This window comes from Orbicella faveolata, unplaced genomic scaffold (genome assembly GCF_042242905.1).
Source record: "Orbicella faveolata isolate gen_17 unplaced genomic scaffold, um_ofav_v1 contig_12, whole genome shotgun sequence".
Taxonomy (NCBI): domain Eukaryota; kingdom Metazoa; phylum Cnidaria; class Anthozoa; order Scleractinia; family Merulinidae; genus Orbicella; species Orbicella faveolata.
This window is the reverse complement of record NW_028301539.1, coordinates 6,650,001-6,668,129: the sequence shown is the minus strand read 5'-3', so window position 1 is coordinate 6,668,129 and position 18,129 is coordinate 6,650,001. Positions and strand designations below refer to the sequence as shown.

Below are 18,129 nucleotides of genomic sequence, written 5' to 3'. Positions count from 1 at the left end.
TCGAATTCGAGCTTCACGTGGACGTCCTGTCACTACTGAGTCGCAGAAAATAAGCCTGGAATTTGTAGGGTCCTCGGAGTTTCTTCACATAACTTACAAAAATATTATTTAACGACTGATTGAAAAAGTGTTTGACAAGCTAACTTTTGCATGTCAAAAACTCTGTCAAAAAGGAGAGACTAACTAGTTAATCATTTGTAAAACTAAATGACTCGTGCTTTTTTCACTTTGATGACACAAAAGGCTATAAATGCAATCATATCAGATCTATAGTTTTAAAGAGCGATAAACAAACAAACAAAATCATAACGAAAGACAATGATTTTTTCACTTACAATTCAACCAGATCGGCTAGGTTAGAGAACATTGTAAGTGGAAGATGAGAAAAGTTGCTTGAAGATACAAACCTGCAAGCACGCAGAAACAGTTTCTTAAAAACTCTGCAAAACGAGGTAGGGGTCAACAGAACTTGGGGATTGGTGAGGAGGGAGCAGTAAAACTGGTCAAATCACGACGTTTTATACATGAACACTTGAAAAATAGAACGACACAAGGATAGGATTTAAACTGCTAAAGTGCAAATGGAGCCCAATTCTTTAATGCAGCCGTTGTAATGTTTAAAGATCTTAAACGTTCGAGCAAGTTCTGAGAGTTAGTTTGAAAGTTGAGAAAATAAACTGACAGCTTTATGAATCGTGAAAGTTGATGGAGTTTATTTCAAAAACTGGTTTTCAAATCGCGCGGCCAAAACTCCCCGAAAAACTGGGCTACAAAAGAAGAGGTCTGAATTCCACGACTGGTGCATAAAGTTTGCAGGACTAAACTCCGGCTCGAGGCTTCGGTCAACCCAAAATTTCGTCGGATTTGCTTGGTAAACGTAGGTCACGTCGGTCAGTATTGCATCTAGTTTACATTTACCACACATTTAGCACTCCAAATTACCCAGTCGCAATTAATCTTGCACATAAAGTCATTTATTCTTACACTCCATCATCACTTTGGTTTATTTTCCCATCGCAATTTACGTAACTTTCTGTCTTCCTGGAAAAATAGTGAAATCCAAGATGGCGGATTTAAGGCGATTATGTTAAGTCCTCTGGTGTTGGAGCCAAATACTTATTTTGTAGAGCACGTTCAAGACTATCTACTACACACAAAACTTTTTTGATGTGTGCTATTATTACAAATAGGGGTGTCTTTGGTACGTATGGGTTGAAAAAAAAATAAAATAAAATAAAATAAAATAAAAAAAAAAAAATAAAATAAAATAAAATAAAATAAAATAAAATAAAATAAAATAAAATAAAATAAAATAAAATAAAATAAAAATGCGTTGGAAACATATCTTACACCGTGTGAGTCATCGTCGGAGCGCAATTAATAATGTGTACAGGGGATGTTCAGTCCGGGATCGTTATCAGATTTGATAACCATGTGACGTCACAACATGGCGGCCATTTCAAAAATCGGGAATTTTCGTATTCACTTCGCTTTGCTCGTTATTTGTTCGATTATACTCGGGTAATTTACCCATAACTCTATTCGATAAGTACCAGAAAGGAAGGAGCGTCGCGTTTTTCGAAGATGGCGGTTGAAAACCAGCGTAAACGCTACAAAATGCTACTCGTAAAGTGAAACAGCGCTTGCAATTTTGCATCCAAACCAGGTATGTTTTTCACGTTGTCATTAGATTTAAGTTACTTGCAGATTTTTGCGACAATCACAAAAAATATGTCGTTAATCTTCACGCCTTGCTCTTGGGATTTAACGTGTTTTTAGTGTTGTGCACGATCTGTGAAAAAAGTGCACGGGGGTATTTTGATTTGCGATGTGTTGTTCGTAACGGCGGCCATATTTACAGCTGTTATTGATGTGTTCCTAGGTATTGAGGTGGCGGATGCTGTTAGCCATAGAATTAAAATAGCAAATTTATGTCGATTTTGTGGCAAGACTGCGTCTTCAAATAAGAAGTCTGCAAGACCTAAAGAAAAATTCAAGCTTGAATTCGAACGACATGGTGTTAATGTTGAAGACGACAACGATTTCATTCATCCCCCTAATGTTTGCCCGACGTGTGTGGGGTATTTTTATCGCCTGAGACGGTCACCTTCCAGTCATGCCCTCGGGAAAATCCCAATTACTTGGGAGCCCCACAAGGACAGTGAATGCATGTGTACGAAGGACGGCAGGGGAAGGCCAAGCAAGAAGAGAAAGCGAGTAGATGTTGGAGATGATAGTGACACTGAAAGTGGAGAAGACGATGAAGACGAGGCTGAGAAAGATTCCTGCAACGTGTTCGGCAACATTTCGGAGAATCTACATCATCTAGACAAAGAACTGGCTCTAGTCTTGTGTGAAAACATTTGCTCTCAGTTTGGCCTACTTTTTATTGACCCTGAAAATATGTATTCATCAATGAGGGCAATTGACAGACAGTTAGTTTTGAAGTTGGTTGAAGTTATATTTTCCCTTGAGAGGGAGCAATTGAAAGTTGACAGTGGTGATCTTAGTCACAGGAACATTTCTGACTTATTAAAAGCAAATCCAGAATCTTGGCTTATGTCTAGAAATCCAGTCCTAAAAAGTGCGGTCAATGCCTTGAGTGACAGTAGAACGAAGCCAATCAAAAAAGTGATGGCAGTTGATCACATGCACAATTTAGCAAAGCCAAATTTCATAAGTCCCATTATGTTCGGAGCAAATCTGGTGATGTACTCAATTGCACGCAGCAAAATGGCAGTAGACATTTATGGAAAACTTCATCCAGGGGGCCAGTACAAGCTAATGAAATCATGGCTAAATGGGCTAACTATGGAAATCCCTGCTATGCCAGATAATGACATTTTGACTGCAATTGACAACGATCAGGTCCTTTTGAAAAAGTGGACTGTACGCAAGGATAATCGTGCTCAGATAAGCATTTTGACGAGTGTGTGTCATGCAGAGGTTGGCACCAGCAATGCAGTTTTACAAAGAGACGAGAAGCTTGCACCAAGGTAATGCAAATAACATGTATCACTCCTTACCACCTCCAAGCTTTGCTTTTTTGAAAACAGCTGGTCAAATATTTATTGTCTACTCTGGACATAATGAAAAAAATGCACCGCAAGTAGGGGCTGAAGAGTGGGTAGAATACCCTGTACTGTATGATGAAAAAGCACTCCGCTACATGTAGTTATAATTAAAGAAAAAAATATCTTTTAATTCATTACATTACTCAATATTTTTTTACATGTGCACTTGCAGACACCCACTGCATTGGATTGTTAGAAATACATGTAGAAGTGCTGCTTATTATTGGGTGACTTTATCTTACTTAATTTTAATTAAATCATTGACAGCAAATGGTCCAAGAGATTAGAGGAGGCAAAGGTTGATAGTTCAAAGAAACAGTGTCTCATTGATGATTGTTCTGCTACAACTGATGATGCATTGCTCTTGCGTAAAGAGGTAAATGATGGAAGACTGTAATAATAATAATAATACTTTATTCAAATACAGAGTACAAAGAGTATTTGAAAAGGAGGACCATGAGGTTATCCCTATTTAGGTCCCCTAACTAAAATTACAATCTAGAATTTAAAATTTTAAAATATCTATTACGTAAATAATTAACAATTCAGATGTACACATTATTTTAAACTTGAACTTGCAAAGCTTGGTTGACAATGATGAAGAATTGTGTCTATTGCAATGCCAAGAAGTTTTAGAACCTCGAAAAACTGCAAATTTTAATTTTTTAACACTTTATATTTCTTTTGTTTCAATGTTTCTGTGTTGTTTTATGTTCACTGCAATCTTGCCTGCATTTTATATGATAAGGTCACTGAAGTGACTGTCCTATGTTTAAAATTCTTTATCAGCGTCAAGCCTGATTTGTATGTTCATGTTTTATACAACAGGCTGTTCCCTAACACAAACCAAAAACTACTTCAGTTGGCTGTTTAATTTTCGGATGGTCACCTAGATTTTTTAGTCTGGGCTTTTGATTATTGAGGCTCTTTATGTAATGGTGCAATGCACAGTGCACAGTGTACAGTTTACAAAGACTATACCTGGCAACTGGGACCACAGTTAAATGTCTGTGATAGAGGCAGTCTGTAATAGGGGGAGTTATAAAAAGAAATACCGGTACTTCTTTGCCATAAAACTTCTGTCCTTAATTATGGGGTATAATTATAAGCAATGTGTCTGCAAACAGCAGTTTACTGTATTATTAAGGAGTTATCGCATAAAAATTAATATCCATGGACACACATTGTACACACTGGAGGGCTCAATAACTAAACCAATAGAACATTGTATTAAGGTTTAAATTCTAGTGCAAAATGGCTTGACATGGTGTTTTGTGCTTGATTCATCCAGTTTGCCCCCCCCCCTCCCTATATTCCTTTTACATTTTAGTTCACTCTCATTCCTCTTTAGTAAGATGTTTGAATATGATTTCAAATGTTTCTTAGTACTTGAAGTTAAGTGGTTGGCTTTGAAAAAACAAATTAATCTAAAGCCCTAATATTAATTATAATCATTTATTTTCTGAAAAAATCTAGAACAAGAAGATGATCCATGAAATCTTGCTCAAAGTTGTCAAAGAGCAAACAACCTCTGATGGCAGGTGGACAGATGACATCGACCTTAGGGTAGCAGAGATGCAGTCAAAAGAAGGAATGCGCGTCTGTCCAATGTGTGACACTAGTATGCCAAAGACAAAACGGAAGTGTGTAAATAAAGACTGTGGCGTCAATTTGAAAAGTGCAGAAAAACAAGCCAGCGGTACTGATGTCCTTGGGACTGCACTGATTGCCCCTGTCCGCACCTTTCAGCACCGGGTGCATGAGACCTCACTTGGTTTTCAAGTTCAAGAAAACGAGGCATTTGTTTACAAGAAGGAGGAGCTTTGGGAAACATATGATGAGTGGACTGATGTCCCCAGTAGACACCCTCCACATCCAATCAAGATGGAAACATCTGACCCTGTGTTTGTGAACCCCAATTCCTTTGACTCAGTCAAAGAATAGTAAAGAAATACGGTAGAATAATGCTGAAAAAAAAATATTGAAAAGCACTGCATTTAACGAATCCACCCACCCAACCCCTTAATCTGAATTTTACTGGTTGTGCCAAGTACCCTAAACCCAGATCGCGAAACTTCATCGTTCGCGTTTCATTTATTTTATTTTTTTATTTTGTCACTGAGGTAAACAGTGGAAGTATATAAAATAAACAACAGGGAGAAATCGGGCGAAGAGGCGTTTCAATTATGATTTGTTTAATATTAAAGTCATTAGACATATCAAAGCAAACACTCTGAAAAAGCGTCTGCCTTTTATTGGTCACAGAATTTAAATCCCGTTTTCCTTAACTAGCTTTACCACTTTTTGAACATTGCCTATTGCGCTGTATTACATGGTTCTAATTTTAATCACAATGTCCTGTTGAAATAGCCTCTTGCTATTATCTGATTTTGATAACATTTGATGAACAACATTGGTAAATAAACAAAATCTATCGGCGGCAGTTTGAGATTTCGGCGATGGAGTAAGACAGTTTCGTCATTTAGGCTGTATCATTCGGTTACTAAATTTGTCTCAAAGTCTTAACAATCATTAGCTAACGTTACGTTACTGTCAATCAACACTATATGTCAATCAATATCACATGATCATCAATCCAGTGCCACTATCTGAAACGTAGCAAAACCGTCTTCAGAGGAACAACCTCCTGACGCAACCGTCCAATTAGCATGAGGGACAAATGACCCTCCCCCTCCGGCGTGAAAAGCAAGACTCTTACCATTGACTTGAACACCACCACCAGAGTATCCTCCACCTCCCCCACAATTTCCACCACCGCCAAATCCGCCAGCACATCGGCTCTTCTTTTTTGTGCTGTACCCTCCTTGTCCCCCCGCGTTAAACGATTTGCTCCCATCATTCTCAATGCATGGCTTGTTACAGCTGGAACCAGCATAGCAGCGACCATTCGTGACGAGACCTCCTCCACCTCCAATCCCGACTAAGTTATCGAAGGACGCCTTCGATACACACACCTTTCCTCCCTTCCCTGGCTGCCCAGGATGTACGCTACCACTATACCCGGCTTGCCCATGATCACCATCAACATAATCAGCTGAGCCCCCGCCTCCGGCTACAGCCAGTGGGCTGCCATCGACCGTAAATACAATGAACGTGCCGCCGTCACCACCTCCTCCTTTTCCGTGTTGTCCCACCAAAACTGTCAACTTTGTTCCTTGCTGAAGGTGGACATTTCCTTGCACCTTAGCTCCTGTACCACCTTTGGTATCAAAGGCGCTGTGTCCTGCCCCCGAAGCGCCACACAATTCAAGGTGATACTGAGCCGTCACAGGGACGTTCCATGCTTGCAAGCCGTCTTGTACCAAAATCCCTTCCAATGACGTGCCTTGGTACTGCAGGTTGTTAATAGGTCCGAACCTACCGATCGCACCAAGAGTTGTAAAGTGGAAATAAATACCTAGGGGATAGAAATGAAAAAAAAAAAATCACTAAGAGATGTTAAAATTACCATTGCAATTATATATCTTCCTGAAGGCGGACTCCCAAGAGAAGTGTGTCCTTATTGATACAGTATAGACCATATATTTAGAAGAAGGTTAACAGCTTTTTTCAAATTTATACGAATATACAGTTTACCCAAGCACGAACGACCATCTCCAGCAAATCCTTCCTTACAAGTACAGTTATGTCCGCCAGCAGTGTTGGTGCAGTTTGCATTCACGTCACTGTCATGGTCTCCTTTCGTGCACTCATCGATATCTAAAAGAGAAATAATACTTGACACACAACGTTTAAAAGTTGACATTAGCTGGGGAACTCCAGTTTTCAGTTCTTTTTTTTAATTAAGCGTACCGACCACGTTAAATATATTGATTGATTAATTGATTGATTGACTGATTGATTGACTGAGTTCTGGCTTTGCTGTAAAGTCAATTTACCTGAGCACGAGCGACCATCTCCCGCAAATCCTTCTTTACAAGTACAGTTATGTCCGCCAACTGTGTTAGTGCAGTTTGCATTCACGTTGCAGTCATGGTTGCCGGTGATACATTCATCGACGTCTAGATAACAAACGGCAAAAAAATGGCAATGAGAAACTAAAAATGCTCTCATACTCAAAGAGTAAACGAGGAGTTTCAATTAATGTTACACAACAAAACGAAAGCTATATTCAAAACATTATACACGACTGGCATGAAAGATGATTGCCAGAAACCTTCTAAGTTCATGTCGCAATGAAGCAAAACTGCTGTTCCATTCCCGGTTGGATCAAGCCAATACTTGCTGCTAATGCTGCCTTTGCCTTCGCTCGCCTTTATTTCCGCACACGAATGCGCTAGGAGCTCCGGAATGGAACCCAGAGGAGCTTTGATCAAGAAAACAAATGATATTACAGGATGTACCAAGTATACAGTAGTTTATGTTATGATAATAAACTTTGTTTCTGTCGAACGAGGCTGATAATGAGCTGCCCGTGGAAATTTCATGTTCTAAAAAAACATTTATTTTTTTTCTTTTCAAGGTTGTTAACTAACACCAAACCCTCGGGAAAATAACATCTACCAGGCCGGGGAAATTTCAGTTAATATTGAACCAAGGAAGGCCGGCAACTGGAACTTTAATTTTACGTCCTTACTTTTGGTGGCCCTTTTAACCTTCTCTTAAGTCCCTAATTGGCGCCGAAGAAGTGAGCATTGGACGTCTGGTTGACGTCCGACTCTCACACTAGGGAACTATAAAAAAGCGAAATTCGTGATTGTCTAGGTCTGTATGGTACGCCAATGGCTCTAAGAACGTGCTTATGCAACGACGGCGTTCAATTCCTAATGGAAATACGAAAAATTAGTCGTCGTCGTCCACGTTCGCTAGACAACACAGAACTTGGTCATTTCACGTTGTTGCTTTGACGGCAAAGAAATGTACAAATTAAGATTTATAACGCACGTGCACAGCTATTGTTTTGCTCATGAAACCTTTTGTTTGGTGACGTTCTCGTTGCCGTCGTCGTCGTAGTTGCTTAATCTCCCTAATTACTTGCTTTTGCTAAAGCTTCGTAATGGTTTTGTACCTACCCCCGTTGCTCAAGCGTCGTAAGTAAACACGTGCCGGGTCTGAGCGGAAATATTCGGGTCTTGCCTCCTTGGTGCGGTTATTCAGTTCGCACGAATTTTCCCCCACCACGTAGTTATAGCTTTGACAGGTGAGTTCTCTTTCACAGCTGATGTCACACTCGTAAAAGGCTCCTACGGACAACTTTTTGAAGACGAATCCCTACAGAGCCATCCCATTTATGCTCCGTTCCTCTCTGCATTGTTCCCCAGCAGCTACGCAGTCCATGAAGAAGCCGGCGAAGAATAAGAAACATGAAACAGTCCACAGCATTTTCCTGGTCTATCGATTTGGGAGAGACTGACCCAGATATAAAATAATGAATTTAAGTGAGACATTCATAAAATTCAAACATCGTTCCGTTCGCAAAGCTTTAGGGGCTGGATACTAAGGCTTTCGTTTTTCGTGAACTCCCTTGCTTCAAGCGAATTGATTGGACTCGTAGATTTAACCGATTTTCACGAACCTCCGCCAAAATGTTCCTCGATAACTGTTGGGCTTAACTGGCATTTTAAATACTTCCTCACTTAGGCCCTTTCATGTGACGAAGATCGGAAACGCTTGACAAACTTTTGTAATCCGTCACCTGGTCATTAATATGGTACAGATTGTTTGGTCGTTCCCGCGAATACGAAGGCAGGCAATTTAGTGCAGCAAACATTGTCAGTTTTGCGTTTAAAGGCCTGCATGCGTGCGCTTACACATAGATTAAATCTTTAAAATAATTATCCCTTTTGATTCTACATTTTATTTGCTTTACTTTGTTGTATTATTATTATTATTATTATTATCATTATGTATTAGTTTTTTTTTCATAGTTTACTATGATTCTGTAAAAAGCAACACAAGTCGGAAATATTCTCTGTAAGAGTTCATCCTAGCACCTTACGTTTTCTGTATTCAGTTTAGCTTTGACCCTTGCACAAAAATCTCTCAAGCGCTAGGCTCTTTGTAGCTGAGAGATAAGACGATCCTTATGCTAAGACGATCCTTGCACCTATATCCTAGAAGTCGGAACAAAACACAAAAACAAAACAAAACAAACAAACATGGCGATGTCAAGACGGTCGAGAATTTCATCTTGTTTTTCTTCTCCACTTGGTAATAATAATAATAATAATAATAATAATAAATAAATATTTATATAGCGCCTATCCATGCCTGCTCTAGGCGCTGTACAATTCGCCAAAATGATCTGTACTAATCTTAATAATTAAAAATGTGCATTTAAGAAAGTAATAGAAAGTAAAAATCGCTAAGAATAATAAGATTTTGCTGGTAAAACATAAACGAAAAGTTGTCTCTTCCTAGGTGATAGGACCTTCCTCCCTCCATGTCACCAGCCCCTTACACTAACCCTTCTGCTGCCTACCTTTCGGTTTTCTTCTCCACGATTTTTGCGGCAGCACAAAAAAGGGATCGTAGATTCCTGCAGGTGTAATAAAATATCAAATATGGATCAAAAGATATGCATCACTTTCTCAATAAAGCTAGCTGTTAATTTTGGTCATTGACAGGATTACTCGCTAGTACCTCGTTGAAAGATAGCAGTTCCTCTAGATGTTGTGATAGTCTTGTATTGAACTGCTTCCAACGCAATCGCTCAGCCTTAAATGAGCATAACAGCTGGCACCAGCTGCAATAAACTGTTATAATGGAGCCTAAATGGTTTTTGCGTGCGGAAGTTTTTGAGAGACAGCGTGATCATAGACGGGATTTTGAATGGTTTTTTTTCCGTGGCGCCCATTGTCGCCTTTTCACTAAAACTTCAGGGCTCCGCAACTCATTGGTGGAACTGGGGTGAAAACGTGCTAGGAGCAAGAACACTACCTCTTGTTGACGTCCGTGGTTCTAAAACATCTGCACTTAAAAGGGAACTATCGTGAACATAACTCCGACAAGTAAAAACTTAAAAGACATACTTTGAGTCTTTGATTAATTGATTGATTGATTGACTGGCGGATTAATTGATTGAAACCTAAGTATCATACTGGTCTTGTGTTGTTAAAAATTACCATTTAAGAGTAAATGTCAGTAAAAATCAAAGATTATCGAAAAAATCGCGGACACGGCCAAAAGTCAATTTGGCTCATTTTTTGCCTGTAGGTAGCCTTATATAGTAAAGTAACGGAAATGGGGTTAGATGTTTGAAATATGCACTTTAACGGGAATAAACCGTTGAAAACTTTCGGCGGGTCAATTGCTCAAATTTCACCAAGCGCGATCCTGGAATTATGCACTTTTCGGGCAGTTGTCATACGAACAAAAATGTAACAGAAGGACTTTTCTAGTTATAGAAATATAGAGTTGGACTTGCTTTATCGAGACAAAGTGATGGTTTTTGTCTCGTGTTATTCCTGGAGGAGCTACGTCTCTGTTAAGAGACGACATCTTCGGCCTTCTGAAATTAAGGCAAAGGTGGCCTAGAATAGCTTGGCAAAAATACATGTGGTGGTGTCTCAAAGTTTACGATAACACTACCAAGAAGCCTTGAAAGATAGTTCTTTACGAGTTTGGTTTTATTTCTTTGGGACCTTTGACAATCAAAAGATGACCACCGGCCGTATTTCGGTTAAATACTATGACGCCATAATGAGATGCATAATAACAAAATTAAACGCGTTGTACACAAATAACTGTTTTGGTCAGTTATATCTTCACCGGCCGTTGAAATGACTAGAAAAATATTAAAATGTCTACAACTACACTTGGTTTTCATATACTGAGACAGGAGAAACAAATTTCGACTTTTCCTACCCTGTGAATCGCGCCATAATTCTGCATAATTCTGCACACAACAGGTTGAACAATTGAATTGCACACAACAGGTTAAATTTGCCACACAGCCGTCAGTCTACGTTTGCTTCGCATCCAGTGAACATGAATTCGAGCATTTGCATCCCTTCTGCGCCTTCTGCACTGGCCAGTTTCGAATATACTGAAAATCGTCAACACAAATTGCATGAGATGCCACAAGCAGTGGCGAGCTCGAGTGACTGAAATGCGATATGTAGAACTCTGCTGTCACGCAATGCCCTCTTAAAAATTGTCTACGCACCGCCTTTTATAATCAGCGGATCAGTTATTCGTGAAACGTACAGTGCTCAGTTACTTGGAAGTGCAGGTATACTCCTGGACTAATTGTGTGAGTCGTGCGATGTATGGCTTTTTCCTCTTCTGAGGTGAAATGTCAGAAATATCCAGCCCAAGGTCGATGCACATGTCTCTTAGCCTATCCACTCTTAAAGTTGTGAGTGTACGTTTTTGTGCAAGATGTTAAGATCGAAAGATACAATCGGATGCTGAAGAGCCACATCTCTCATCACATTTACACACACAGCAGATAGATGACTCTCAGCTTTGGCGGAAATTTCGTCCTCGTCGGCACTCTCCATGGCCACTTCTGAGACTTCACTAGCTTTTGCTTCGTTACTGGCGGCTGTAACTTCTAATCGCTTCTTTGCTGAAAGACGGCTAAAGAAGCCACTAATCTGCTGCGACCTAAGGACTTCATCAGGTTGAAATCGGCGTTCCCCCGCTTGATCTCTTGCTAAGCTCATTGCTTTCGAAACTTCCTGTGGATCGCTTTTCCGTCCACTTTGCTCCCCTTTTTGAAATTGGTCAGTTAAGAATTCGATCTGTTTCTTTGTAAAACGCACCTTTTTCTTAATTGTCTTCAGGGCCCAACCCACTGGAAGAGGCGGCAAGGCGTCACTCTTTGCTTGGACCGTAACTTGAACGCTTGGAATTCGACTGCATCCCTCCGTCAGCTTGGAAGAATATTCTCTTTTAGCTCTATCGTAGAGAGTTTCCTGTTCGAGCATCATTTGGTGTTTTCTAGTATCTAGGTGTGTCTGGAGGTTTGCAAAGTGACTGTATGCTTTTACACATCCTTCCTCTGGACACGGGAAAAGCATGTCATCTGGCTTATTTTGACCAATACTGCATCGATCTTGGTTTTCGTTTTCAGTTGAGAAATCTGCTTTGACAGAGCTTTGCTTGATATGTCGATGTCTCACAATCTTGAACGGCGGTGCGCCGCTTACATTCTGCGATGGGGATTCTAGGATTTCCAATTTTTCGGGCTGCTTCATGACTCCTTCGAACTTTGCCCGTGGCACGACTTTACCGGAACCCACACTGAATGCTCTCCACACTCGTACGCCAGTTTCATCGTACTCAAAATTGTTGAGTAAGCTTATGCCATCCCATTTAATATTAAAGGTGCTTGACGGCTTGGCAGCAACATAGCTTGCGTTCACTCCTGTGGTTCCTTGGCCAGATTCAATGGCTGTTTTGAGCTGTAAAGCGTTGATGACATCATTGCCTTCGTTTACGTACCTTCCAACGTCTCCTTTCATTGTTGCTGCTTTGCGATCACATCCCCCCTTTCCACCTTGAGGGTCCGAGAAGTCGTTTCTTTCAACATCCACTCCTACGACACTACCGACCAGCTTAGTTGAGATGATTGAATTTCCGCTGTGATAACAGCCAGCGTTATCTTGTTTGTAATAAGCCATTTCCAGGTCTGGAATTTCCTTTTTCAGGGTAGTGAGGCAGTCAAGCATTATCGAAGCCACAGTCACACTGTCTTGGGCGCAGCTTTGAAATACGTGAACAAGTGTCTGCGATTCAAAGTGCTCAGAACCCTCTGACCGTCTTATGGCAACGCTAATGTGCCATGGCAATCCTCGCTTCGCAAACCAATCTGACTGTGCCTCTCGATATTTTCGGGGCATATATTGTTCAATTGCGCTCTCGTCAGCAGAAGATCAAGCTGACATGCTGCATACTATCAAACAGGCAAGGGATGATATCATTAGCTGGAAAGCCCATCAGCTACTATCAGTCCACCAAGCTGAGGCAAAGCATTCAGTTTTAGCCAAACTCGACAGCCGATCGGTGCTGTTAGTCCAGGACTGGGCAATGAATTCATCTTCTATGGTACGCATGACTTCCTCTAACTCATAACAGAGGGGGACATCGGGGGGGGGGGGGAGGGGGGGGGGGTTCTGAACACCGCAACACCGCAACACCGCAAAAAAAGTTAACGACACCGCATCACCGCAAGAAAAGTCAACGAAACACCGTCACCGCAACTCATATTTTTAGCGCCATGATTCGTTCATCTACACTTACAATAATACTTTTACACCTCAACAATTTTCCACAAAATAAACACATCACAACGCTTTTCATTGCGCATGTGTCGATACTGCTGATGCCCGTAAATCAGTTTTCTTGCACTTGTGAAGAAACCTTGCGGGAAGCTAGGAAGTGGACGAAGAAAAAAGAGAGGAGCCTCGAGAGATGGCCTTTACGCCAGATCCCTCTTTTCTTTTACATGTACTTAGCTCACTTTTCTTGGGGTATAAACCCACAGACTGAAGCCTTGTCTTGACTGGAAGTATTGCTTTCCGGAGCTAGCTGCGTTTGCGTTCGATATCGATAATCGTTTGAAAAAATAGAAGGTCAAGAAAGTCGCAGGACCTGGGAGTGGGTAAAGACCGGTATCAGAATGACCTCTAGACGAAGCCGAATAGCAAAAGGACAAAAAAAAAGTAAACGTGTGTAATTTACTACATCACTTTCGCAAAGGCAACGCATAATTATAAAATATGCACCCACCTTGTAGTCGCCCTTCGGGAAACGAAGTTGCTGCTTAATTTCCCTCGCCCATTGCTGAGTCTTGCCACAGTCAACAAGCTTGTCTACGAGTTTCTCTAAATGATCAAATGCTTCCGCTCCTTGTGCTGAAAAGTTATCAAGTCCTTGCAGAGACTTGCCAACAGATGAAGAACACACGGCCAAAACTCTGTAGGGTTCTCTTACTCATAGGCTCAAAGTTGGTTTCACAGCAGTGTTGTTGATACTGCTGGACAGTGCGCTCTGGTATCATTGTTCTGATCACACTGGGTGTTTTTATGATCTCGCCAGTTGACAATTTCAGAAGTTTTTCCCCAAAAGGAACATCTTGAGTTACGTGTGGACTCGTTATGAAAGTAACAAAATGTTCTAATTTTACAGGTTCAATCCTCATTCTCTTTTTCTCCTGGTTTGGAAGAGGAGCAGCTCTTCCATGTAACAGCCTGTGGCGTCGGGCAATGTTGTAGCGATAGCTAGTAACGGTTGGAATAAACTCTCTCATCTCCTTAAGGGATAACTTATCTGCCATCAAAGAGAGTATTTGCCGTCTGGTGCTCCAATGTTGCGCGTTCAAGTAGCTCTCTGTAAATGCACTAAGAAGCTCTGTCTCTTTTTCACTTCTGCCTTCGACCACAACCTGACTCTCTCTGCTTACAGCATGACGATCACAAAGCTCCGTCCACAGTTCTTGCGAATTTTCAGGTGCCAGGACATCAAGCATTGCAGATATACATTGTTGCGCTTTCCGTAGGTATCTGCGTTTAGTACGCTCGTGCGCTGTATTCCACGGCACTGATAACGTGTGACGTACTGGACTGATGTCTCGAAGCTGTAAGAAGCGATTAAGCTGCACCTGGGACTCGTTGTCTAGACTGGAGCCTTCATCACTCTCTTCGGAATCTTCTTGCGGAAAAAAAGGCTCTGCTGTCTGGATGTGGAACCTTCTGGCAGTGATTCATCACCAACAGTTACAGGACAAGTGATGGCAGGAATATCAAAGTCACTCGCTTGTTCATCAACCTGACAAACAAGTAAACACGTTGCTTTGGATGGCTTCAACCGTGTGCAAGCGATCAACCGTGTGCAAGCGCAGGGTGTCGTGTATAAAAGCGCAAGTCGCATGCGAGCTGGAAAGTAATAGTCGATAATTAATTTAATTGACTGGTAACCTATCCTGATATCTTTATCCAGTTACTACTCAGAGACACTTGCAAGCAAAGTCCATAATCTTCCTCTAAGGGAAAATCTTCAAATGAAATGTTCAGCGCTTTGCCTTGTGGGATAGGAATGGAATACATACAGTACAGATCACTTGGGTAATTGTTTGGATATCCGGGACTTTTCAACGAGTTGTTTACCACAGAACCACATCCTGTCGGAGAAAAATATGTATTTGTTTAAAAAAGTGAAATGTTAAAAAAAGTGTTATAAATGTTCAACGTTTATAGTGGTCAATGCGCTTAGCGACACCTAGAGAGTTTTCAGGCATGCCACTTAAACTGAAAGAAACAAATAGCAGATAAACATAATATCTTTGTCAGCATTTGCAATTTGCCTTGCAGTAAACTCCACTATTTCATGTGTTTGCCTTTACTCACATTTTTCTGAGCAATCGTTTAGAACTAACGAAAAAATGAAATGTTATTTGAAGTACTGTCTTCTTATTACCTTGTACAGCGATGGCGTTGTCCTGTTCACGCCATGTCAACACGAGTACGAGAAGAAACCAAAGCATGTTCACGGAGTGAACTGATTTTTGCTCCTTTAGTACAGATTTGCCAAACTTTATTCTTGAAGGATGTGGATGAATATATTAGTTCTGAAAATAGGAAAAAAAGATTTAAAAAAAGCCCTAGCTATAAAACGCTGGTGTTGATACGGATGACTAAAAGTTTTATAGAACATTTCAAAATTAACGAAAACACAGAACGTTTCGCTCGGCTTATACATCTCAGGTGTTTTAATAATTTGTCATCCTTGTCAGGCCATGAATGTGTTTGGTTGTCAAGGGGAAGGATCGCAAAAAAATGAAGATCATTACACAAAAAATTTACAGTGATGGCCTAGGAAGAATTGACGTAAATCCTTACAGCTTATACTTCTAAAACCGGTTGAAGACGATCTTTGTCTAATATATGCCCTGAACTAAGCCAGTAGTGCCTGTTTGACTGGGAAGAAAACGTAGGTTACAATATGGTATTTTTATTTCAGCTGAAACTGGCCATAGCCTTGCCTAAACTGCGTATACACTACTCAATGTACTGTTTAGAATTTACATGATATTCCGTGAAAAAAAAATCAAAAGTTAATAAAATACAATAAAACAAAAGAAAAGAACAACAACAACAAAACCCGAATACCTCAAATATGTCGATGCAGGCTTTATCAAGTGACAGTATTTGAACTAAAACATACGTTTTTGTGATAACGTTGGAGCCCGCTAAATCACCCAGGAACTAGCAGAGTTTTTGTTTGGGTAAAAACAAAATGGTTATTATTATAGGGTTGACTTCCACTGTGTTTCAAAGCAATTAATTCTGCTTTGAAAGAGAAAAAAGGAAAATTTCATCGTATCTTTCGGTATTTTTCTATTTGTACTGCATATCAACAGCACTTCCTCAAGTTATAAATTTATTTGTGGCGAGGCGTGCTGAAACTAGCAGAAAACGAAGCTGGAACGAATCATGTAAAAGTGATTTAGTTCAATATTTTTTAAAGTTTATTTTTATACACATGTTAAACCTGATTTTGAGCCCCCAGTAGCTGTTTTCGCTTAATTTCTACATCTCTTAAATTCATTCGAAAGGTATCAATATTATCCCATAGTAAAGACTGTAAACATTTCAGTTGTGGGACAATTGACAAGAAAGTCTCCTCGATTGGTTCTTTGTGTTTTTTAGTGTCTCCTGATAAGATCCATTTAACTGATGGCACCTGTTTCACAATTCCAGCGGAACCTACTTAAAAACTGCCTTCTTCAGCAGTGACCCAGCAATCAAATCTTAGAAGTATACACTCAGTGTTGAGATTTTGATAAATAAATCTATCTTCAGTTGACAAAGTTCCTGCTCTGGAACAGACTTAGTGTTTGGCACATAAAATCATTACTATGTATGAGAGAAGAAAGGGTCAATAAATGTTTGACTTAGGTCAGATATTTGCTTCAGGCTGAACTGATTTAGGCTCCCATCTTGGCAAATCTAAACAAATGAGCTCACGCCATTGTGTAAAGAAATACGGTTCCGTCATGTGCATTGTAAGCTTATGTTACAAGCTGACATCAATTGCAGTGGGGTCTATATGGCTGAATTTTTTGTATAGAAGTGAGCGGGAATGTACCTTTGACAGATGTTGCTCCTGAAAGACCACTGTAGACCTTCGTGTCCTCAGTGAATTAAATCTATGGCTTGCTAACCATTTTGCCGCAATGGAACCAAAGTTTGAAGCTGAAACTCTCCTCATTTGTTAGGGAGTAAGAGTTTCGAAAGACAAAAATAACAAAGTGTATTTACCGGAACTAATAAAGCAAACAGTTGGCAAATTAGGAGATAATAGCTGAAGAGCGGAAAGCTATTCGCCTCCTGGTTGAGATGAAAATCTATTTTGAATTTTCACATTGAATATCATTGCAAGGATTGATTTTTTTCACGTTTTGTAAATTGCATGTTTTTTTTCTCGCGTGTGCAGTGAAAATCACTTTTCATTTTCTAAGGGCCGGATTTGACAGAAGTAATGTTTCGAGGAAAAACAAAAGTTCCACGTTTACGTTTAGTTAAAGTTTACGCTTTACCAAGAACACAATGTTATAACTCACAGTAAAATATAAATCGAATACCAAGAAAATCCAAAACACTTGTACCGGTGTCAGTAATAAATTAAGAAACAATACTTAGCTCTAGCCAGAATCTAACAGTTACCTTTTAAACTCGATTGAAGAGTGAAAAAAGTGAGACTACCTAAGCTGTTGTTTGTTGTAAGGGTTTTGTGATTTGCTACAACAACGTGGGGACAAAGACTGACTGATTTTAATGTCCTCGCTCTTAACATATATATGAAAAAAGATTTAGCAAAATTGGGCAAACTTTGTGATTTTTCCTCAAAATAATCCAAGAAAACATCCACGCAACGCGCGAGTAACATGCGCGGACAACTTACGCGTGACTGGCATTATTAAGAGCCAGTGCCCACAACTATGGACCAAACAACGGCACAAGTCGAAAAATCGATTTTGCTCATTTTTTGCCCATAAATTGGCCCTAGCTAGTAAACAAACGGACCATAGTTAGTTTCTGCTAATGCAGCCTTTTGAGGGAGAAATTTGCGAAAAACGATTTTTTTC

General features: G+C 40.1%; 2 protein-coding genes and 1 pseudogene across 2 annotated transcripts; 1 reads left to right on the top strand and 2 right to left on the bottom strand.

The window, feature by feature from the left end:
* The first annotated feature begins 1,407 nt into the window (after positions 1 to 1,407).
* LOC110049585 (uncharacterized) lies at positions 1,408 to 5,018 on the top strand. The gene is made up of 3 exons (XM_089278284.1): positions 1,408 to 2,996; positions 3,342 to 3,450; positions 4,551 to 5,018. The coding sequence occupies exons 1-3, from the start codon at positions 2,170 to 2,172 to the stop codon at positions 5,016 to 5,018; spliced, it is 1,404 nt and encodes a 467-aa protein (XP_089134410.1). The 5' UTR covers positions 1,408 to 2,169.
* Positions 5,019 to 5,194: 176 nt separating this feature from the next.
* On the bottom strand, positions 5,195 to 7,371 carry LOC149116317 (uncharacterized). The gene is made up of 4 exons (XM_089278278.1): positions 7,252 to 7,371; positions 6,974 to 7,096; positions 6,637 to 6,794; positions 5,195 to 6,514 (listed from the first exon to the last, which is right to left on the bottom strand). The coding sequence occupies exons 1-4, from the start codon at positions 7,262 to 7,264 to the stop codon at positions 5,666 to 5,668; spliced, it is 1,143 nt and encodes a 380-aa protein (XP_089134404.1). The 5' UTR covers positions 7,265 to 7,371; the 3' UTR covers positions 5,195 to 5,665.
* A 5,433-nt stretch (positions 7,372 to 12,804) lies between these two features.
* LOC149116316 (uncharacterized) lies at positions 12,805 to 14,499 on the bottom strand (annotated as a pseudogene).
* Positions 14,500 to 18,129: the final 3,630 nt, after the last annotated feature.

Coding starts and splice junctions, on each gene's coding strand:
- LOC110049585 (XM_089278284.1), top strand. CDS start 2,170: ATGTGTACGAAGGACGGCAGGGGAAGGCCAAGCAAGAAGAGAAAGCGA. Junction 2,997..3,341: donor GACGAGAAGCTTGCACCAAG/GTAATGCAAATA, acceptor AATCATTGACAG/CAAATGGTCCAAGAGATTAG. Junction 3,451..4,550: donor CATTGCTCTTGCGTAAAGAG/GTAAATGATGGA, acceptor GAAAAAATCTAG/AACAAGAAGATGATCCATGA.
- LOC149116317 (XM_089278278.1), bottom strand. Junction 6,795..6,973: donor AGATGGTCGCTCGTGCTCAG/GTAAATTGACTT, acceptor TTTCTCTTTTAG/ATATCGATGAGTGCACGAAA. Junction 6,515..6,636: donor GTATAAATTTGAAAAAAGCT/GTTAACCTTCTT, acceptor TAGTGATTTTTT/TTTTTTCATTTCTATCCCCT.